The 23,879-nt window shown below is 36.3% G+C and overlaps 1 protein-coding gene across 3 annotated transcripts in view; it reads right to left on the bottom strand.

Moving 5' to 3' along the window:
* CDH10 (cadherin 10) overlaps window positions 1–23,879 on the bottom strand; it is a 94,995-nt gene that overhangs the window by 39,511 nt on the left and 31,605 nt on the right. For all 3 annotated transcript variants that reach the window (XM_063162393.1, XM_063162385.1, XM_063162402.1), the window contains exon 2: window positions 14,740–15,118. In XM_063162393.1, coding sequence (XP_063018463.1) covers window positions 14,740–14,970 — 231 coding nt within the window. In that variant the 5' untranslated portion in view covers window positions 14,971–15,118. The remainder of the gene's footprint in view (window positions 1–14,739; window positions 15,119–23,879) is intronic.

Genomic DNA, 23,879 nt, shown 5'->3' with positions numbered 1-23,879 from the left:
TTATGTGCTATGTTTTTTGCCTAAAAAATAATTAGGAATAAGCAGCTTCCAGAACAATTTCTCTATTCCACCAAGGAACAGCCTAGGAAGGCAAATATGCTAAGACAGCACATATTTTTATTTGATTGAATTCACAATAGCTTCATGTCTTTTAAAATGCGGGGGTTTGTCTGTTTAGGTTGAGGGTTTTTTAAAGGAAAAGTCACCACTTATTCCTATGCTCTCTGCACTAATCACAAAAGAGTGGTTGTAAGAACCAATTGTAGGTTTGGGGTTATTTGTAAACAAGTATTATTTTATGATATATATGTTCATATATGTTTTCCTAAAGTAACCTAGTTATTAACAAAATAACCATTGAAACAGTTAGTTTTTTATATCCTACTGTATAATTTGCACTATACATAGAAAGTACTGTATTTTTAAAAATAAAATAAAATTTAAAATGTTGATGCTTGGTTTATTTTGCCTACTGCTGGAGGCCATTTAAAAACACGTTACACAATATTGTCATTGGAAATATTGTCTTTGTTTCCATCTGAAATCATTGTAACATGTCAATTGGTAAGAGCTTTGAAGGTTTTCTACCATTATGATATATGTTTTTTCTTTTCATGTATATTCTGTATTTATCACACAGAAATGAATAACAATGTCTGTCAACCCAGGAAGTGGAAAATGTCAACTTAAGAGGAGACTGTATATCAAAATTAAGGAATAAAAGCTATTTTAATAATCTCCAAAACAGTGATGTCCACAATAATTGAGTACTATTGTTAAATTCAATCCCAAGGAAGGGAAGAGACAGAAGGAGAGAGCTGACATATGTTTTTATGCATTTCAGGAGACTTCGGATGAGTCTGAATTGATACTATTTTTAATCACAGCAACTAAAAAAATGAGCAATGAAGATGTCCTGTATCAATCCTGACCTCATATATATCATAGTGAAATCAGTGTGACTATATACCCAGGAGAGAAATCTTATAACCCTAAACAGGTAGGTAAGGCATTAAATGACGATCAGTGATAGAAAAGAGATGGAATATGTATAAACTCTTAAATGCAACTCATATTTTTATTTTTCCATCAAGTTTGTCTCCTCTTTTAGTAAATTATGAAATCTGTTATTCTAGGGAACACTATTCTCAAGAAAAATCTTGTGTACATACCAGCAACTAAATAAAGAATTTGCAATTTGAATCATTACATAAAATTATATTCCGGCATGATTTTTCCAGTGCTATCACCTTCACAAGAAAAAAGTGTTTCCTGCTGTTCAGAGGAACCTCTTGCTTTTTGGTTTGTGCCCATTGCCTCTGGTTCTATCACAGGGCATCTCAGGAAAGAGCCTGGCTCTGCTCTCTTTGTCCCCTCCCCTCAGGTGTTTGTGTACATTGATAAGATCTCCCCGGGCCTTCTCTCCTCTGGTACAAAGAGCTGCTCTCTCTCAGCCTTTCCTCATATGTGAGATGCTCCAGTGCCTTAAGAATCCTTTGCTGTACTCTCTCCAGTGTGTCCATCTCTTGTTCTGGGATGCCTAGAACTGGACACGGCACTCCAGGCATGGCCTTCCCAGAGTTGAGCAGAGAGGGAGGATCTCCTCCCTTGCACTGCTGTGAAGGTGAGGCCACTTCTTTCTAGAGAGCCTCATCTTGTTCTTCTTGGTCGAGTGGCCTACAGCAAGCACCCATAATAATGTCACCTTTGCCTGTCCTGCCTTCAATCCTAATCCATAAACTCCCCATTGGGCTCCTCTCCCATCCCCAGGCAGAGCTTCATGTGCTCTAGCTCCTCTGTCACACACAGGGCAACTCCCTCTCTTTGTGCCCCTTCCCATTCTTCCCAAAGAGTCTGTATCTGTCCATTTCAACGCTTCAGTCAAGCAAGTCATTCCACTAAAGATCCATATTCCCAACAAAACCAGAGTACTGCAGCTGTATGCAGGCCTCTAACTCATTGTGTTTATTAGGCACGCCTCATGCTTTATCATAAAGGCATTCAAGAGTGCAATCCTAGCATGCTAAGTTCCTGGAGATAGTTTGGGCATTTACCCACAATGGTTCCTTCTAGACACCTTGTAGGCACCCCAATTATGTAGGGAATTACAATCACATAATTAAATTTAATTGAATTTAATCATGTTTCTATTAATACTAGCTGTACTAGCTGTGTACATAGCTATAATTACAATTAATTACAAATTTTCTACCAAAACAGCATATTTTATTCTACTATCAAGAGTGCAAAGTACCAAAATAACCAGATTTGGGCGTAAATCTTGGCACAAATAATACAGAGAATTGCATGTTATGGTGTATACAAAAGGACAGCATCATCAGCCCCAGTGAACTCTATTCCTCAAATACTTTTACTGGGGACAAAAAGCCCATCGTGATCTTGAGTGATACAAATTAAGAACTGGATTCCATAGTAATTATTCTCCCTTCCAATGTTAATTGCTGGTTTCAAAAAATGTGTTCCGTGGACAACATCACTGATGAAATTTTTTTTTAACTTATGTGAACTCCGGTAATCAGCTGATAGGCCTAGCCAGTATTTCCATAAAGCTTCAATGACATTTGCTGACATTTGTAAGACATCAAAAGCACCCTTTACCTAATCTCCCTTTTCCTAATTACAAATAAAGTACACTATATGAGTTACGCTGCTGGTATTTCATTTTCTTTGTGTGGGGTTTTATGTTTTGCCTATAGAATAAAAGAAATCCTTTACATTCTCTTTTTTTTTTCCCCAGAATTAGTTCATTTCCATGAAGCTTTAGCTCTTGCCTTGTGTATTATTTGCTCCTACTTTCTTCTTTCAATAGTAAAAAGAATTCTAAACTATCCCTAGAAAACTTAGTTCTCTTTTATGATATAGAGACTTTTGCATGGCACTTGAAATAGTATTCCTTATTCCTTTAATGACTTTGTTTTCTATAGCATATCATTATCCTTTCCTAGGAAATAAATCAATATTACTGAAATCTCTTCCATTATTCTTAAATGACAAGCCTTGATTAATCCTGTGCAGCTCTTTCCAGTGTCACAGCCATCAGCAGTCCTCCAGCTATTTCATTTATTTCACTTGGCTTTTAGTAGACAATATGCCACTCCTGACACATAGAGAATGGTCTGTCACATAACCTGACCTAACTAAATAGGTAATTAAGCAGTTTCCTCATATTCCAACTGTATTATTTATATAGCAGTCTCATAATCCTTTTTGAATGACCTAAGACATCCTGCTGATTGCTAGAGGTATTTCTGAGTCCTCTATGGCATATTCAGTAGCAAAAATGTGTAAAAATATGGCTGTATATCTGCATAGTAGTTCTCACAAGGGACAGGTATTTTAAAAGTATAAGAGTGTACTGTAAAAGATTTAAATTTTAAAAACTTATATAAATTAACAGAAGTTATGCTTTTTTCTGTCTCCTCATACATGTATTTATTTTCTGTATGGCTGTAACCAAGTGGCCTCTCCTGAAGCTCATATATTCGACTTGCCTCATTAATTTTACTTTTTACAAGTACTTTCACATCATTAAAACTTTTCTTAAATTTTAGGAACATGGCTTGGAACACTGCCTTACTCCATCTTTCCAGTTTCCTTTCTCAAAATGGATTTTCATGACATTTCTTTAAATTCCTACTCGTTAAAACAAATTTTAAAAAATGGAACCCTCTTTTTCTGCCCCCCCCCCCATTTACTTCACCTCTCACAGAGTTGCATTAATCAATCTTCTGACTGCCAAAACTTAAAATATCAATGTCATTTTAATAATTTGGTATCAAGATAGATAATTTCTATCCAAGATTGCCTAGGTACTAATAGTTGTTAAATATTACATTCACTCTAAGATAATATTTCTTAAATATTTCTAATTCCTAAAGATACCATTTATAATGGAATTTACAATCATCAGCATGGAGACTCAGAAATTTGAATTTATGCATACTTCACAGCAAATGTCATACATCAAAATGGGTATGCAAATGCTGTCATTAGAAGATGGAGTTCTTAATATAGAAAGGAGAAATCTGTATTACTACTTCATGTTTCTGCATATCAAGTGTAATTTATTCTATTAATTCCTATATTGTAACATATGTACTTCTAAATTACATATAATTACTAAGAAAACTATTAAAACATTTCAGGAATAAAACCAAGAAAAGCACTTTTGTAACATAAACCAGCTTCTAAACCAAATGGTCAGAATGACTAGTTGCATCTTTTCTCAGCTGTTCTTGAGTGTGGAAGAGACAAAGTATCCCATATTATCATCTCTAATGCATCATGCAGTCTTCCAAAATTTCCAGAAAGTAGGTTTTTCTGTGGGTTTCTGTTTGTCTTTGTGCTTCTTTTTGCCACCAGTTTCACCCAGAAATATTTTAAAAATCGTCATTCCAATCTCTGTTTCCTGTTGTGTTAATAAATGTCATTCACTTGAGAATTATTAAGAAAGTACAAACATTCTCAACCAGAAAAAAAAAAAAAAACCACAAAAAAAACCAAACCAACAACCCAAGAGGAACCTGAAAAAACCCTCAGATTACCAAAACACTGGCAGTGAAGGACGGTATTATGACTTTACACCAAGAGTAAGCTTAATTTTCCTATGTCTTCCCCCACAACTGCTTTGATCCACATATTTAGGCAAGTTGAAAGGAAAGGCAGGACTGAAGGAATACAATTTCAGAGGCAGGGAGAGCATCTACACTACTGCCTAAATAAAAATATCACCAGAAAAGTTAATTTCCTATAGGTATGCATTGTGTGTAAGACAATAATTTTAAATCCAGGTAGCATAACTGGACTTTGGACCAGAGATCTAGGAAACAGATGAAAGGCACAGCCAATATGAAGAAGCAAGGATTTTCTACATGGTTGATAAGGGGAACAGGAGAGACGATCAGAATTGTTGTTGAGCACCAAGCTTTTCTTCAGCTGTTACATGTTCTTGCAAGTATGCAGTCTTTTCCCACTCAAATTTTACATTCCCAGTCCTCTGAGTGGCAATCTTTGTAACTTCTTAGTTTTAAAAACTAAAACACCATTTATATCCCAGAACATTCTCTTTCTTTGTTCAGCACATATTTTCCACCTAGCTCTTTGCATAAATCTGTTTATGCATGCCTTTTTAGGATACCAAGCCTCCTAACTATTCACTAATAATTTTCTAAGCTCTGACATGTGTTCAGATGTGTAAGGTACCTTTGTACCTGCCTGTCAAGAATTTGGGTGGTCTGTGAATTCAATCTTTGAAACAAAAACAAGACAGCTTCTGTTCTCAGGCTTGAAGAGATTAGGAACTCATCTAGGGTTATATATTTAAAATTACTACAGACCAAAATATTGTAAAATTAAAGGGTAATTTTTTCCCTCAGTGGTCCTGTCCTCCTTTAATGCTCTGAAGTAAATAGCTATTGAAATAACTCAGGAATCAGAAATAACTCTTTGAGAAAGTAACACTGATGAGTTCGACAATGATGTTTGTTTACTCCTGCAAGCAAATCCTACTCTGTCTTCTGGGACTTCAGACACTTACTGCCTCAAAACAAAAGGTATCAGAAACTTTGGAAGAACTTACCATTGCATTCTTTTTGCTTCAGCTTATTTTAATTATCTTCAAAGGCAAAACCTCTCATAAATATAAGGAAAACCTTCTAGCAGGAAGACATTTTAAAAGGGTAAACATCAACTTTTAACTTCTTAGAACTCTCTCCCTCATGGGTATTTTGTTGCAAGTCACCAATTTTTCCACAGTATTACTCCCAGATCTTCCTTGCTATCTGTGTATACAGGATATTTAAAAGGTCATCTGCATCTGATTTAACAAAAAAAAAATCAAGAGAAGGAAAAAAAAAAAGCCCCTAAGGAGAATCAGCCTTTGAATTGCTGCTGTAACTATTGGCTATTTACACATTTATAATTTCAAATAAGGTATAGGTCAAAAATTTGTAATGCTCTCTTTTCTATTATGGTTTTTAATTCCTTGAGTGAATGAATGTACTGTGATGAAGCAGACTCTACTTTTCCTGAGTTGTGGTTTTGAATATAAATCAGTTCAGTTTTATCAGTTCTTTCCCTTTTGGACTATCTTTTTTTGTGACAAACACATAAAATTCTAAAACCAAAAGATAAATTGAACTGAAAGGAACTGGAGAGTTCAGATTAAATTATTTCTCAGTTTCTATTTTGAAGCATGATGTTGTTTTAAGTACAGTGTATAATCAGATACAAACTCTAAATGAAAACCATCAAGAGAGCTATAGATGTTCTTCATAAAGACAGCAAAATGTATCCTATTGGTGATTTTACACCTGCTGGAAGTATGCCCGTAATTTAGACTATCTTCCTTCTAAATATTCCTGACAACTGTTAGATGTTATTTCACTTTGTGCTTACACAGATGAGAATTATCTATTTCATAAATTATTTTCAAAGTGGCAGATTACTGCTACTGGGATTACTAGAATAAATTCAAAATCTATGATTTAAAAATAGTTTTCTCAGATCCTGAGAAAAGCAGTTTCAGGAAACCTACCTCCATGACTAGCAGAACTGTATTTACTCCTCAGGCTCATTTACCAGTTCTAATCAGATTGATAAATGGCTTGGACTCAAGTATCAATGTGCAAAAGAAAAATAGAGAAGTCAAATAATATTATTCACTCTTGTATCAAAATAGATAGTTTTCAATAAATTATTTAGGTAAAGCTAGCTTGCCAGAATTCAAGAAACACTGGACAATGCTCTCAGGCACATGTTGTCATCTTGGGGTTCTGTGCAGGGCCAGGAATGGAACTCAATCCTTGTGGGTCCTTTCCAGTTCAGGAGATTCTGTGGTTCTATAATTCAAACATTCCCAGTTTTTTGCATTTATCATGCCACATCAAAGCACTCAATAACATTAGACAAGTAGCTTCCATTAACTTGACAGAAGAGGAGGAAAAAATATTCAGCTACTTGTCCCTACTCATATTTGCATTAGTTTATAAGTAGACTTACAAAGTATTTGCATAAGGCTGGAGCACTTGAAAGCAATTAGATGTATGGACTTGGAAATACATGAAGTGAAACACCCACACTGTTTAGAAAGTGGCATTTGTGAAGCACCCATAGCAGATTAAGTATGAACATAGCATGTAATTCTGCAATACTGAGAACTACTGACACATGGACAAGGAAATAATAAAAAGCTGTTTTAACATAGGTCAGCTAAGCGTGTTACCATATACGGGGCAGGGGCAGCACTGGGGGCTCTGGGGGCTCTGCCCTGTGCTCCCTGTGCAGAGCTGGGGCTGTGCCAGGGCTGTCCCGCTCCTGACACATGACAGCAAACAAGAAATACTTTTTAGTGCTTTACCTCAAAAGTTCAACATACCGGTCTTAGCAAGCAAAAGCTGTGCTTGAAACAGAAAGCTTTAAATTGCCTGCAAAGGGTCATCTTGGTCAGGAAGAACAATTAAGTTCATTTTATTTTCAATTGATTCATAACTTTGTTCAGTAGAACTTGAAATTTCCATTAGTATCTTCCTCTATTTTGCACCTCCTACATTCAGTTTTAGTTAGTTTTCCTTCAGAGGGGAAAAAAAATAAAACCACCTTGTTTTCTGTAAAGATCTATTGCAGATTCCAAGACCATTAAAATTGTTAAATTTGGTAAGTAAAATACTTAAGGTCCTATAGAGGCCAAAGACATATAAGAACAGATTGTAAAATTAGTATTTGCTTGAAAGTTGAGCATATAATTTTACAGATGATATCCCACTTCTTTGACTGTAACTCCTTTAGTTATCATGACCTTTAAAACTATGCAAAGTATGTCCCAAACTACCCATGGAAGTGAAAGAGGTTCTCTACTATGCTTAGTGTTTAATTTCAAGCTATTAAGTAAAAGCACATTTACATGTATCTACCTGAGATATAGATATGTCTACCTAAGCAATTTAGTGTCTTACTGTTCTTTTTCTATGTATTTTGCTTTGCTTCTCTTTTTGGAATTGCAAGGAGTTGAAGAGCACAGTTGCCGGTTTTGAACCCTGCTCATCCCACAGAAGGACTCTGCCATGAGATAAGAACAGAATGGAGCAGCAGGATGGCATGAACTCCAGGCCTCACATAGGTGAGGTCTGGTTAGCTCATCCTGGTTAATGCATCCAGGCAAAAATTCATGCTCTGGCAAACTGTGTAAAGCAACTGCTTGTACATGTATCACTGGTCAAACAAAGACCACCCCAAGCTATGGGACAGATGGCATCTGTGACCACTAATGAACACCTAGGCCCGCCCAAACATCCTTCCAGGGATACCCAGAACTGGAACTATAAGAGAAGGCCCCATAGCAGGAACTTGGGATACGATAAAGGTCATACTATTTTCTGGGTGTTTCCTCAGATGCAGGGGGAGGTTAAAAAAAACTGAAGGAGAAGAACACATCATTAATATTGGATACGAAGAATACAGAATTTATGGACTCTAAGGAAAGCCAAAGCTGCAACTGTGCTGAATCAGCTTTGATTGGGTAAAAGGTCATTCTGGCCAGTGGGGACATCATGACCCATCAACTTAAAAAACTCACTGGCTAAAAAGAAAGCAACTGGGAGTGATCACTTAGGTCTTTCATTTAAAGTGTGGGGCACATCTGAGCAAAAAAATAATCAGATAATTTGGACACTGGGAATCGTCCCCTTAAGCAGCTGGGTAAGGAAGTATGCCCTCAGTATACCCTACTCAAATTACTTAACCTCTCTTTTCTTCTAAGCAGACAACACTTTAAAGAAATTTACACGCATAGACATCTGTCCAAGGCTGTGAAGCCACAGTCTTTGAACAAATATATTTGGCTTCAAATTCAGGCACATAGGAACTGCGGCCCTTTTGGTCATCACCAAAAGACTTGTGGACACTACGAAGACTTTGCCTTCAACAGTTGCCTATTGCATTCTGTATCATCCAGGAAAACCCAGTGTCTTGCAGGGGTACATCCAGAACAGTAGCTAACAAACAATTCATTATTTATGAGAATAAAACTTCAGTATTCAGCCTGGATAGCTCTTTGCCACCAGCACCTTCTGCTGCTGTTTCCTGAAGCAAGAAATCAGAGCCTCCAGCATACACTGAGGTTTCCAAAGGAATAATCCTTTTGCAAACAGAAAATACCAACCCTCTGCACACTAACGATTTAGAGTAAGTGATGAATCTAAGCAGTTTTAATTATAAACTTCCACTAAGCTGAGACTCAACAGACTTTGAGAATGTACCTTTCCCAGACTCACTGAGAATCAATCAGCCTTCAGGACAATCCTACAGGAAGCTTTTGATGTCTCTGATATTATGGGAAAACAATATCACACTCTGACACTGTTGACCTGTTCTTAAATTTCTAGGAGGCCACACATGTACCCCCCAAAGCAATCTTTCATACACTTGAAATGAATTGGTGCCTTAAATAACCCTCTTCACATTCTGTATTTTAAGTCTTGCTGAGAAAGAAATAAATTTCTAAATGTTCTTGTGTCTCAAATATCAATTCCACCACACCGCAGTATCTTCAATAAGATAAAGTTTTTGAAGATACACAGCTGTGAATAACTTGGGCTTTGCTTCCAGTGGAATTGTACCAAAAACACCTCACTTGGAAACTGTTAAAGGACTAGCTGCCCTCTTTTACCTTGACAGATCACTATTCATTTATTCAGTTTGTAGAATATCTTCCATCCCTTTCCATTCTTTTTTATTGATCTCTGTCATGAGAATCTGCACTAGCTGAAAATTCAACCTTTACAGAACTTCAGCGCCACAGAGCTGATTACCGTCACCTGAAAGAAAAGGCATTTTACATCTCTCAGTCAGATCTTCACACCAAATATTAAGCCTGCCCATTAGCACTTGCAATTCAAAACACTACTCTCTCATGGCAGCAAAAGTCTTCAAAAAAGAAAGAAGTATGGTAGAAATCCTCTTCAGAAATCAAAATGCATAGATTTTTAAAAGGGTTTGGTAAGTTGTCACCTTACCACTACAATAACATCACTTCATTAGGACCATTTATTGTATGTGTCACACCTGATGATGAAACCTTTGAAATCAAAACATGATATTTTGTGCTACCCTCTTTAAACCAGTACTTTTGGTAGCTGCTTCATCAGAAAGAAAAATACAAGCAACACCTGCGGCTTCACTGCCTTACGTCTTCCTGACTGTTATGTGGCACATCATCCATAGTGTCAATAGACAGTTACTGAAACTGCAACTGCAGCTCCTGGAAATGTGTCATGCACACACAGCTTGCTAAGTCTTTCCCTCGGAATCACGTCTGGGTTGGGATTCTCGAAGTGAAAGGAGCTAAGTGAGGTTGACATGTTCTGCTCTTTATACCATCAAAGATAATGACTACATTACAAGCACGTGAAAGTGAATACTGCCAGGATAATCCTTTCTGGCAACAGTTCTAATATGACACACACACATATTATATACATTTATGTGCAAATATATGATAAATTATCCCTTGAGATAATAAAAAGGCACTGCAGTGTTACTAAGAACTTCAGTCTCTCAAAGTGCTGAAATATTTGTGTCAGTGGATCATTTATGCAATAAAACTACGGTAATGGAAATTGCTGGAAAAAGTCAATATCTATCTCAGAAAACTTAGTTGGGAGAATATCTGCAAAAATAAACAACTGACAAGATCTGTTGAGATAATAAAAGGGGAAGTGAATTTTAATATGGATACAGAACTTATTTGTAAATTTATTTTTTAATGACCCTGTACTAAGATATTTTTGGTATACAGTAGTGCTTCCTTTAGGTGACAACTACTAGAAAATAAAGTTTTGTTTTAAAAGCATGTTTTTTTTCTGGATGTACTCAAAGTAAATTGAAGTTTTTTTGAACAGGTTTGAAATTGCATTATAATTTCAGCACTTAATTTGAAAAACAATAAATGCGCCTTGAAACTGTATACTAAGAAAAGAAATAAAAATTATGAATCAACTTTCCATAATATTAATGAAGTGGTTTTCTGACATGAGGTTTACACTTCCTTTAGAACATTCCTGCATTGTTTAGCTGAAACTGGGAGGACCACTTTTTGCTCAGATTTTCTTCTAGTAAGAAATTTCTTCCAAATTTCTTCAGATTTTCTTCTTTCTTTTGTAAAGATACCTCAAAGACAAATTGTATAACATATATATATATAGAGAGAGAGAGAGGGAGAGGTTTGTTTTTCCACATGGCTCTTCTTTATGACTTCCACCTTTAGTAGAAATACAGCTGTAATTATTATTTGAGGTTCTGCATATACAAAAATCACTTACATAATTTTGATTTCTGTTTTAAGGATCCTCTGTATTACATGAAGGAAAGGATGACCATCCTCTTTCTTGTGATAATAAAAAATATTGATCTAAAGAAGCCAGGGAATGTCCATAACCAGCCAATGTGCACTCTGCCACCATTTCACACAGATTAATGAAGGCATGTTTCAGTTGTTACGGGATTTTGTATCCCATTAATTCAATGAACACCATTTCCATCGCATTATTGTAGTTGAACTTTTTCAAGATGACCCAAACAGTGAATAAATGAATGCAAAAATTGCATTGTGAATTGTGGACACTTGTTTCATATTCACGAGTTATGAAGTTTCCCTGACAGATATTTAGATGCAGGTTATGAAACAAGAAAAAATATATCAGTCGTGAGATCAGGAAGCAAAAGATGTAAACCATAAACCCAGATGAATCAGCTTTGGAAGTTATGCTGATTCGTCCACTGGCATTGCACAAAAATTCTCTCATAGTCCTTGGCCATGAATCATTGAGTTCTCTTATTATCTCCCAAAATTTCCAAACACCATCTGTAAACATGCTGCAGAGAAATTAACAGGAAAGTGGCATTTCATGTCACCTATCAAAATAATCTTGGCTCTGGATAAAATGAGGTAAAAGGAAACATCCAGAATTATTTTGAATATAGAACTGAGATGGCCATTGGAAAGGTAAGTGCAAAAACAAGAGAAAGGAGATAGATACTATAAAATTTATACAGAAAAATTTTCATCAGTAATTCTTTATTTACCTAATCATTTGAGATTTTGGACTATCAGAATAAAGCATTATTAATGTAACAATCACATTTTTATTCCACATATAATTATATCTCTTTCTATTAGCTTCTTTGTATAAAATTCTCTCTGAACAAGTACTATGCTATGATACTCTTAATTTTATATGTGTTTTCAACCCTTTTCCAAAATTTGTCACAAAATTACTACTGGGCAATTTTATATACTGTTAAATTTTAAATTTGCTTTTGAAAATTAACAACTCTTTTATTCTAAGCAGAACAAACTAGATGAAAGGACTGTCTTAACAGCTCATCAAGTTTCTTCTCAGGGCTGTACTCTTAATCCATCATTTTACTTATCTTTACTTACCACTTCAGTTTTGCAAACACTTATTTTCTTTCAGCCAAAATAGTTCAATGTTTATCAGCAGCTTTTCTAATGGAGGTGAGTTAAGTCTAAAAATGTTAACCCTTTCTTTTCTAAAGAGTTTTCCTTCAATTATTTATGATTGGAAGAAAAATTTTAAGTAAGACCACTCCCTCTTCATGATTTGAAAACATAAATGTTAAAAAATAATACAATAGGAAAAAAGTAATCAGTATGCTTCTGGAGGTCCTTACATACGAAGTTCTGGGTGCCCTGGAAAGCTGTTTATTTCCTAGGACAGTTGTAAGCAATATACTTTCAATGTAATAGTAAAAAGTTTTGACACAGTGACCCTTCTTAATTTGTGGGTAAGGTCAATTTTCAGAAACTATACACCTGACACAGACTGAGCAACTGGCCCACTTGCTTAAGAACACTTGGGAGTCATGACTTTACACTTGAGAACTGGATGAAATAAACATAGGGACTATTTACAAGACTCAACATGCTTTGGAAATGGCTGCAGTATTTAAATGCTAGTGCTAATACTACAGACTCAAGGCAACAAATAAAAAATGGCTTACATTCATAAGCCTGCACTCTTAAATTTTTACTTAGTGTTTAAATTTCATAAGTTTGCATAAGCATTTCTTTTCACAAATCCTCCAGTGTCCTTAATTCTTCTAAGAAATACTTTATAATACAATGCTCCCATGCAGCAGTACATGCTGGGGCCCAGCTGGCTGGACAGGAGTTTTGCAGAGTGACCTCGGGGTCCTTCTGAGCAGCAAGCTGACCAGGAGCTAGAAATGTGTCCTTGCAGCAATGGTCATCACACCCTGGGCTCCATTTGGAAGAGATCACCTGGAGATGAAGAGAGATGATTGTTGCTCTCTCTTCTGCCTCCATGAGATAAATCTGTACTTTTGTGTCAAGGTCTGGGCTCCTCATGTGACGAGAGGTACAGAACTACTGGAGTGGAGTCCAGGAAACAGCCAGAAAGTTGAGTAGGGAATTTGGGCATTTTTCAAATGAGGAGAGCTGAGATTGCTCAGCCTGGAGAAGAGAAGGCTCAGCACAGACTTTAATAATGTATAAAATTCTTGTGGGGAAGAAGTGAGGGAGACAGGCCCAGTTTCTTTTCAGTGGTGCTCAGTGACATGACAAGAGACAATAGGCACAATGTGATATGCAAGAAATTCCCTTCAAATATAGGAACAAATCTTTTACTGAGTGGATGGTCAAACATTGAATAGTTTGCCTGGTGAGATTGTGAAGTCTCTACCTTTGCAGCTATTTAAAATCTGACAAGACATAGTCATGAGGAAAATCAAGCTTACTTTGCTTTGAGCATGGGGTTTGAACTAGTTGATTTCTGAACATGCCTTAAAATCTTAGCTGCTCTGTGAGTCAATGATTTTAAAAAAGTCAGTATATCACTGTGGTATTTTTCAAGTTCAAAACCATGTAAATACTCAAAATCTGCTTTATAGAAAATTGAATTTCTTTGTTTAGAACCAATCATTGGTGTTAAGTTCTACCCACTACTGCCAACACTAAATTTCATTTTCAAGAAAATTACCACTTTGAATTAACAACTTGTACCTGACTGAATGTTATTGTGGCACTATGCATTATATATTTTTCAATAAATTACTTGGGAAAACCTAAACATCAACAGAAAATTATTTAAAGGACAATTCCAGTGTCATTTATGTATACCACTAGTAATCTACACAGTCACATGTACCAGTCTGCTGTCTTCTTTTGCAGTTCACTTCCTAACCACGTGATTTCTATCACATGGTTTGCAAATATACTTTACTCCATGCAATTAATTGATTTTCAGGGAGAGGTAAAGAGGAAGAATATTTTTTTTTCAAAATAGGCTGCATTCCTCAAACATGAGCAGAAAAAGAAATGCAATAGGAAAAGAATGCAATATCTCCTATGAAACATGAAATATTCAGAGACAGAGTTGGAAAATTATTTTATAATGATTTATATAATATTATGCTTTGATAATGAAGACATACTGAGTGGGCTGCCGGTAGGTATGATGTCCTTAAACAAACAAATCTGTCAAAAATATTTTCATTTGTTTCCTTCAAGTATTTCTCAGTAGCTCTAACTAGCAACATTAGGTTAGTCATTCTAATAGGAGAAACAGTATATCTGTTTCTTGGAAATATGCTTCTTACACATTAGAATAAAACATAGAAAGTAAGGCTGTGGAAAGATAAAAGTGCTTGAAAATTATACAGAAAACCTTATGAGAAACCTACCTTGCCTACATACTGATAATCAGATCCTGTGTATTCCTCTAAAAGAAAAAACTGGTTCCACATCCAGCCTCGCTTCTGGCGGTGAATTGTTTTCCCATCATTCCCTAAAGCACGTCCACCAAAGCTTCTGGGTCTGAGATCAGGAGTCCTTCTGAAGAGCATTTCTGTATGGCAGGGATGTGGCAGCCACATCCAGAGCAGCAGAAGTAATAGGACTTGCTGTATTGTCATAGTTCTCCACTGCTGATGCTCTTCAAGCCGGTCGGCAGTGGAGCGTGAAGTCCTGCTTTTCCTAGCTTGTTTTTTTATGTATCTAGTTTCTGATGCAGCCAAGCAGCTTCCAGCAGCTCATCTCTGAACTGTATACAGTAACCAAATCCTGAAAGTAAACAGAGAAGAGACAATGTAAGTTGAAATGCATTCACCCCTTAGCGTCCAACACCACTGCTACTGTACCCTTCACATACAAAACATGATGGCACAGAAAGCAATCTGGTCAGAAATATAAAGGTTATCCATGTAGGGGGAACGCTGAATCTATCAGGTAGCTGCTGTAAGAATACTTCCTTAAAAAAAGTAAGAGTGCCATTTAAAAAAAATTCAAAACTTCTAAGAGTGTTCTTTATTTGGACTGGTGGATAAATATTGCTGAAACTTACACATTAAATACTGCTGTCTTTGCTTCAAATGTTTTCCACCCAATTTCATTTACAAGAATTTCAGTGTTTTATTAATCTTAGTATCAAGAGACATGAAACTCTAACACAAAGTAGTTCTGGAAATTACAAATGGTAAAACACCAGTTCTCCAGGGCATTTTAAATGGTAAAAGGAAATATCATATGCATCAGAAGAACTACAACATGGTACAAAGGAAACTTTTTAACAGAAAAAGTTCTTGAGATGGTCTTGCAATATAGAGTGATACGAGCTCAGCGTTAAAATGTAGGAAACATTTTTAAAAATATGACTGCCTGCTTTCCAGCTATCCTGAAATACTGAATTTAATCTCATTGTAGGAAATGATATTGCAGGGAGAAGGCAAGCCTCTCCCAACAGACCCTTTTTTTGTCTCCACTTTTGTTTTTTCACTTTGCTTTATTTTATTTCTTCCTTCATCTAACAAAATCATGAGATGTTCTTTCAGCAAGAGAAATTCAGTCAAGTTCTTTTCACTTTACTTCTATACCAGCATTTAAAGAATGGCAGTTTTTGTTAGTGAGACCATTTTGTAATTGTTTCCTACAGTAAACAATAATAACCTTTGACTTGTCATCTTAATAGGGTGTAGTTTCTGCAAACATTAATCAGGGTGGTTTTGCTATTCTTCCTAACATACCCATAAAAAACAATGATGGTTGAATATTCTTTCACAAGTGGCAAAAAACTCAAATAGTAGCCAGCTTGGGTTCTTTTTTCTCCTCTTTGCTGATTTTAATAGGTCAGCGATGTGCTCTTCTTTCAATAACTTTACACTATAAATATAATTTACACTATATTTCACTATTATCTTAAATATTTTTATTTTTCAAAGAGGAGCTATATAAACATTTCAGAAATTCTTCCTGTATTTCAGTTTGATATTGATGTGTTACTCAAACTATTTCCAGTAAACTTCTGTTGATTAAAAGAGCTTATAATAAAATGTCAGGATTTTTAAAGTGGGTACACTATGAAATATAGTGATATAGTTTAAAACCTGTGTGTCTGTGGGCAGGCATGTTAACAACCGAACAGATATTTTTCAGGAACCAGTTATTGTCTTCAAGTTATATTCACTCAGGAGAACATTCTTCTCTCTCTGCCAGCATTTGGAAGTCCAAACAACTTCTCAAAGCCACTGCTGTTAAGGATTTTGGCCCCAGCCTTGTTCTCAGTAACTCACAGATACACATTTCCATAGGTCAAAGCAAACACCAAGTTATGTATAGTTTTGTTTACCCCTTTTCCCTTTCTCCTAAAATTTTGACATTTACCTCATTTGTGAACTTTGATTAATACACAGAACAATAGTTTCTAATATAAGTTACTAATGATGAATATGCTACATATGTTGAATTATATCAGCATGTACAAACTGGAGGTCCTCCACCTTGGAAATAATTTACCATAACTCATACTTGCGTTCTTTTAAGACAAAAGTATACTAAGGGAGAGAAGAGGGCAATGATTTATTCCACGATAATTAGAAATTTTTTTTTCAAAGACCTTAAAAAATTCAAAGTTGAAATTCTCTCTCTCAATTTCCCTAAAATTTTGAAAACTAGTGGGTTTTTGAAAAGGGTATACAGAATTTTCTTCTCTCACTCTTTTTGTGTGTGTGTGTGTGTGTGTGTGTGTGGGAGGGGAGTGTTTCCTTTCTTTTTTTCCCTTTTTTCACTTTCTTGTTGCCCTCAGTATATATATTCCATTATCCACACATTATTATTTGATGTAGAAGTGTTGTTAAATGCCTCTTGGGAAATAATGCTTCAATATTAGGGGTTGTTATTGAATTTCCTTCTTGTTAAATTAGGTCAGCAGAATGAAAGCTCAGATGAAATTTGTTAAACTCACAAAAGTAGCTAATGTACTTGGCAAGCACAGCTGCTTAATGGATGTACATACCAGCAAGGACTTTTCTCTCCTTTGAGAGCCCTGTTTGAGTTCAGTTTCTTGCTTTAAATGTGATGAGCTTGATAGTAGTCTACTCTAAAGTAATAACATTTACCTTTAAAAATGAGCTAGCGAAAAAGAAAAAAACAGACTAAACTAATAAAAGGCATTGTATAAAGGTAAAATTTGAAGACAATTAGATGAAGGAAACCTTTTAATCCATAGCTACAGAAAGTAAACAGAAATCTGAGTTCTGTATTAGATTGCATATCTGGATTCTGTGCTGGAAGAGTGAATGGAGGAAGAAACATTTTCCATCTGTTTGCTTTTTTGGTGTTTAGGGGTTTTGTTCGTTGTTTGTGTGGTTGTTTTGTTGTTTCTTGTTAATTCCCTGGAAAACAAGATGGAAAACTGTCAAACTTTTGAAAAAAAAATTTAACTTAGGGGAGGGTTTGAGAACTCAGAAGAGTTTAAATAACTTTGCTGGCTTAAAGTATTTATCTTTAAAAGAATTTAAAGAGTTTAAAATAGCTTTAAATAGTTTTAAATTAAATTGTTTCACCAATCTTTCTCAACAAATCTCTCTCTACCTCTTTTTCCAGATGATCACTTCTAGAATTTCTGTCACAATAGAAAAGAAAAAAAGGAAAAAAAATTACAGCTTTTAAAATCTATCAGATATGTCCAATCTGTGTAATATCCTCCCGTGTAATTCCCATATTTTTGTGTTATATCCTTCTAAATTACAGTAAATTACTACAGAAGAACATTGTTCCCAACTGTGATCTTGTTTATACAGGTTTGTGGATTTGTACTATTTCTAATGAGTTTTCTTGGAACAATTTCTATCATCATTAGCTTTCAGGTAACGGTTTAAAAACCATTAGGCAGTACTTTCCATAGGTTGATCACTTCTATATCTCTCAGAACTTAGAAAAAAATGTTTTAATGCTGCTCAAAATGTATTCATGTGATTTTCAAATTCTACAAAATTTAAAAAACACTATATATTGCTTCTCATTCCTTCAACCCCTCCCTCCAATACTAAAACATACTTGATGCCATTTGAAACTCATAAGACTTAACATCTGTATAAGATGGGCCTTGAATGCTTTTAACTGATGCATGTGTCCAAGTTCCACTTACTGGTTCAGGAGACAGAACTTTTACACTAGGGAGTTCATTTCTAGATTAAGTTCTGTCCTAGTTTTGTCTGTTTTTTGGTATTCATATATAGTTCCTTCTGGAATTCAGCAGAACCAAATTTAAAATAGAAAATTTAATACAGATCAAAAGACTGTGTTTATTTTTTTAATAAAGAAATTTTAGTAAATTTCTCTTCTGAGGAGCAAATTTGAACAATAAAAATTTTACTTGGGATACCTACCATTTAAGAATTTTGTTCTGTATTTGACCTTGGTCAAACTTGAACTGAGTTTTAATTATGTGACATTTCAAAAAGCTTGTTTAAGGAAAGATATTTATGCAATATCCTGTTTCCCCATTTCTTTTTCAGCTGGGAGCCACTCACAGCTCTCATCTTGTCTTTCAATCCTTTTTGCTATGTTTGTACAAAAGAAAGAAATTTTTGGAACAGAAGATGCTTTCTGAAAAATTAGATTAAATTGTGTTGGAATCTCATGAGGAGAATAATATTTAATTTTATTATACTGGAAGCAAGCAGAGCATATTTTGTTCTTGTTTTGCACTTGCTCTGCAGAGCTGATGCCAACAGTGCTATTCTTATACAGAGCCACAGTGAGAAACTTTTCTTACTTTCTGTCTTACTTCACCAAATTTTTGGGCACTCTCCAGCCACTGGTAGAGAGTTACCAACACGGTTGCCAGACCTTGTATCATAGTTCCTCCAGCCTTCAGCCTAGTGCCAAAGTTCCTGTGGCCATCAGCCATGAGCCACAATTCCATAATGTCTGGTGCCACTGCTACATTTTGGTTCTTCCTTGACTTAGGCAACTTGCTAAGGTGCCTCTATTTCATTAGAACTCTGGTTCCTGGCTTGTGGTGTCAGAAATGAAATTCAAACCTCTGGCTAAGATTTGAAGTAATAGGGACTATTTAACAAGCTAGTAAAAATAGAAGTAACAGGACAGCTAAGTGCAAAAAAAGCTGTATTTTCACTGAGCCTCACAAAGAGCCTTCAGCTCACGTAATTTAGTTGTGTTCATTTATTTGCCATCTCTATAAAAATCAGAAATTCTAATGCTTTAGAGCATAGTGTGATGAAGCAAGCAGTTTAAAAAGACAGCTTTGCAACAGCCTGTAACTCAAAACACAGCAAATTTTCTGTATGTGCAACCCATTGGTGTTAGATATCCCTTAAGGGAAGACTATACATTTTTATAAAGAATTTTAAGAGTATTTGAAACAGACAAATTAGGTCCGTCAAATGATCAATTCATAATGGATTCTAATCTCATCATTCCTTGTATTATAGATTTATGTTCATTACTTTATGTATTATATCCCAATGAACTCAACTGAAGTAATTCATAATTTAATTGCTTGATTCTGAAATAAGAAGATAATTGGTAAATTGTCAATAAGCTGCTTATTTCATAGCTTCTAGCAGAACCCTTGCACACCACAGTGACCACACTTCAAATTATTGAATTACAACAGGAATTTGCAAAGTAGTCAGTTATACCTTTGAACCTTATAATTCAGTCTTGTTTATGAAGTCCTGTAACCATTAATCTGCTTAGGAATTTGAGTTGAATATACATAGTCCAATACTACACAAAAAAACCCCAACAACTACCATTTCAGGGATAAGTTATTATAATTTTTAATACTAATAATATTTCCTAATCCTCAAAACTACTTCATTCAAAGGAGTGTTTTGGGGAGAAAGGTACTGAAAAACGAGCAGAGAAAACAAAGGAAAAGGAAACACTGAACTTTACAACTTTTGCTAGTGAAGCCGATTTTTTGGGCTACGGGAGATTATATATAAGCATGCCTTATGTCTTTTTTTAAAGTATATTTATGTACTAAAAACTCTAGCTATTAAAAAAAACCAAAACAAGTAAACATGCACTATACTAAATTCAAAGTGGAAGGTTAAGGATGCAATCTATGTTCCACTGGTAGTTCAGTAATTGGATATCCACAACTATAGTTAAGTGAAGAAAAATCCAAAACATGGAAAAGATAACTCCAAGCTGATGTTAAACTGAAGAGGAAAAAGGTATTGAAACCCACTCTTCCCAGTTCCCCTCCTGTGAAGAATATAGTCCTCCACCCTCTAAAAACCTCTGGGTGCCTCATCAAAACTTCTCCCTTGTCTTCTCACAGAAGAGTGGAACCCTTAGGCATAAGACAGAGTGGGACATTGGAAGAGTGAGCAGAAGACCAGAGAAAAGGCAGAAGGTATTACTAAGTTATTTTGCATAACAATTTTAACTGTTTATGAATGAGGATTTTTTTGTGTTAATTAGGTTATCTGGATAACAACAGCTAATAATAAATCTTAGCTCTCCACATACAGTGAATATAACTTTTCTGACAGTAAGACATTGAGAGTGCCGCACTATTATAGCAGTTTTCTACATAGATAGTTAAATCTACCACTGTCAATAAAGCTTTGGGGGAGAAGTTATACAGGCAGCAGTGACTAAATGGTGGGTGACTTGTGAACATGCAAACGTTATTTGAATCTTTATAACTGCTGTAAATTGTGAGGTACCCACTGCATTTTATTACATGTGGCACTCTGCTCTCCCTGTTACATGACTCTTTCCTATCTCATTCCATATACTGAGTTAAGTTTCATGGGGCAGCTACTCAGTACTCGGCTACATGATAAGGATGAAGAAGTATACAGTTAATTTAGTAAATTTATAGAGTATATAAGCCCTCCCTGCTGAATTAAAGATAGAAAATCAAAGTATTTAAAAAAAAATAAAGCCACTATCTGAAATTTGCAGGATGTAGCAAAAAAGTGGAAAGATCATAAGAGGTTGCACAGCATAACAATCAACTACTGTGTTGAGTTGACACAGGCAGGCAGCCAGAACAACCACAAACCCATGTCTGAAATGAAAAGAGCAAAATAATTTCGTTACTCGTTAACCAGAGGATCCTGAAGCAACACTGGGCAGAGAGAGCCAGGAGGGAATGCAGGCACCATCAGGCTCAGTCCACCCTGATGGACAGCGGCCCTGCTGTTTACACACATTTCTCAGGGCCCTGCGCACATGTAGTTTACCACTATGCTCTGATCTCATCTGTGGCTTTTATGATCTTTGCTTTGATCTCTCCCAAAGCAGGGAGCTCAAGCAGGTCTGTGAGACTGCCTCCAAATCTCTCACACCACCGACAGACATCATCAGCAGTAGGTGTAGTATGTGACGTTTCCTGCATTGTTATTCTCCAGACCTTGGCATTCCCCTAAGCAAGGTCACCTGAGAGATTCTACCATCCCCCCTTGCCATTCTTCTGCTTTTAACCCTGTCCTCCCAACAACTACCCAGGCACAGTTCTGGAGAATATAATGCATAAGAAGTATAATGGTTTTGAGCAATTTCCATATAGTGGATTTTTTATCACTTGTCTTCAAAAAGAAGAAAAAGAAAATGGGAAAGAAGATATGTGGACAGGAATATTATTTTTAAGAAGTATGAAATAGTCCTTCCTCTCCACTCAGCCCCATTGTAAATTCAGCATTTAGTTTTGAGCACACATGTAATTATTTATAACATGCAAATTATTAGACATCAGGCTAGTAACAAAATACCAAGGAAAAAAAATTATTTCTAAGGAAAGAACAACAACACCTAGCTACCCAGTCTACAGAAAGAAAACAAAAGGAAGAAAGGGCTATGGTTGTAGTTTTTAGAACCACTTCTTGAAATTAAGAAATTATTTTCAATGACCACCACTGATAGTCTAAGCAATTTACTTCATTCACAGCCATGGTGATTTAGGTTACGTGTTAACTAAAGCTTCCTATATATTTGCAGGGATAGCTGGCAGATGGAATGAGATGTGACTGAAGGATTTGAAGGACAGTCTGAGCAAACTGCTTTCTGGAATGGGCTGCCTCCAGCTGGTATGACCAGAGTATTTCTCAAGATATTTTCACGTTTCATCCCATTGAATTCTATCCTTTCTTTTTCCATGCCGTTATTCCTTTTCATTATATCTTTCTATGTCTGGTGCCACTGCTACCAGTGACCACTGCAACCACTGGTCACCCTATTCTCCTATATGAATATGGATTGTTCATTCCAGATCAACTACATCCTTTTCCATTTATCTGATTTAATCTCTAAAGTGGCTTTAGATTTGTTTTTGTGGGTTGAGAGCAACTGAAATTCTCTTGCTTGCCAGCCAGCATAACATGCTTTTCCACATCAAATGATACAGTCCTAGACACATGGTTTAGAGAAGGTCCTGCTAGTCTTCTGAATTTCCCTACATAAGAATTTGTAGTTGTATTTAGCCCATAAATTTTCTGCTATACTCTCCCCGATAGTGAATTTATCTCTTTCTTCCTCCAATTCATCTCATGTGTATCTTCCTAAATAATTATCTTCTTTGTGTTTAACCTATAGCCATGCTGTCTTCTAAAACATCCATATTTACTATTAGTAGAGATTTTTCTTTTACAAAGAGGGTAGTCCTCTGCTTCATATATTATAAAACCTAACTGAAATCCCAAAGCAGTTACAGCTTTTTAGTATTTGATCCTTCCTTCCTTCCTTCCTTCCTTCCTTCCTTCCTTCCTTCCTTCCTTCCTTCCTTCCTTCCTTCCTTCCTTCCTTCCTTCCTTCCTTCCTTCCTTCCTTCCTTCCTTCCTTCCTTCCTTCCTTCCTTCCTTCCTTCCTTCCTTCCGCCACTTCCTTCCGCCACTTCCTTCCGCCACTTCCTTCCGCCACTTCCTTCCGCCACTTCCTTCCGCCACTTCCTTCCTTCCTTCCGCCACTTCCTTCCGCCACTTCCTTCCGCCACTTCCTTCCTTCCTTCCTTCCTTCCTTCCTTCCTTCCTTCCTTCCTTCCTTCCTTCCTTCCTTCCTTCCTTCCTTCCTTCCTTCCTTCCTTCCTTCCTTCCTTCCTTCCTTCCTTCCTTCCTTCCTTCCTTCCTTCCTTCCTTCCTTCCTTCCTTCCTTCCTTCCTTCCTTCCTTCCGCCACTTCCTTCCGCCACTTCCTTCCGCCACTTCCTTCCGCCACTTCCTTCCGCCACTTCCTTCCGCCACTTCCTTCCTTCCGCCACTTCCTTCCTTCCTTCCTTCCTTCCTTCCTTCCTTCCTTCCTTCCTTCCTTCCTTCCTTCCTTCCTTCCTTCCTTCCTTCCTTCCTTCCTTCCTTCCTTCCTTCCTTCCTTCCTTCCTTCCTTCCTTCCTTCCTTCCTTCCTTCCTTCCTTCCTTCCTTCCTTCCGCCACTTCCTTCCTTCCTTCCGCCACTTCCTTCCGCCACTTCCTTCCGCCACTTCCTTCCGCCACTTCCTTCCTTCCTTCCGCCACTTCCTTCCGCCACTTCCTTCCGCCACTTCCTTCCTTCCGCCACTTCCTTCCTTCCGCCAC

This window comes from Melospiza melodia, chromosome 1 (genome assembly GCF_035770615.1).
Source record: "Melospiza melodia melodia isolate bMelMel2 chromosome 1, bMelMel2.pri, whole genome shotgun sequence".
Lineage (NCBI taxonomy): Eukaryota > Metazoa > Chordata > Aves > Passeriformes > Passerellidae > Melospiza > Melospiza melodia.
The sequence above is the reverse complement of the archived record's forward strand: the minus strand, read 5'-3'. Positions and strand labels throughout refer to the sequence as shown.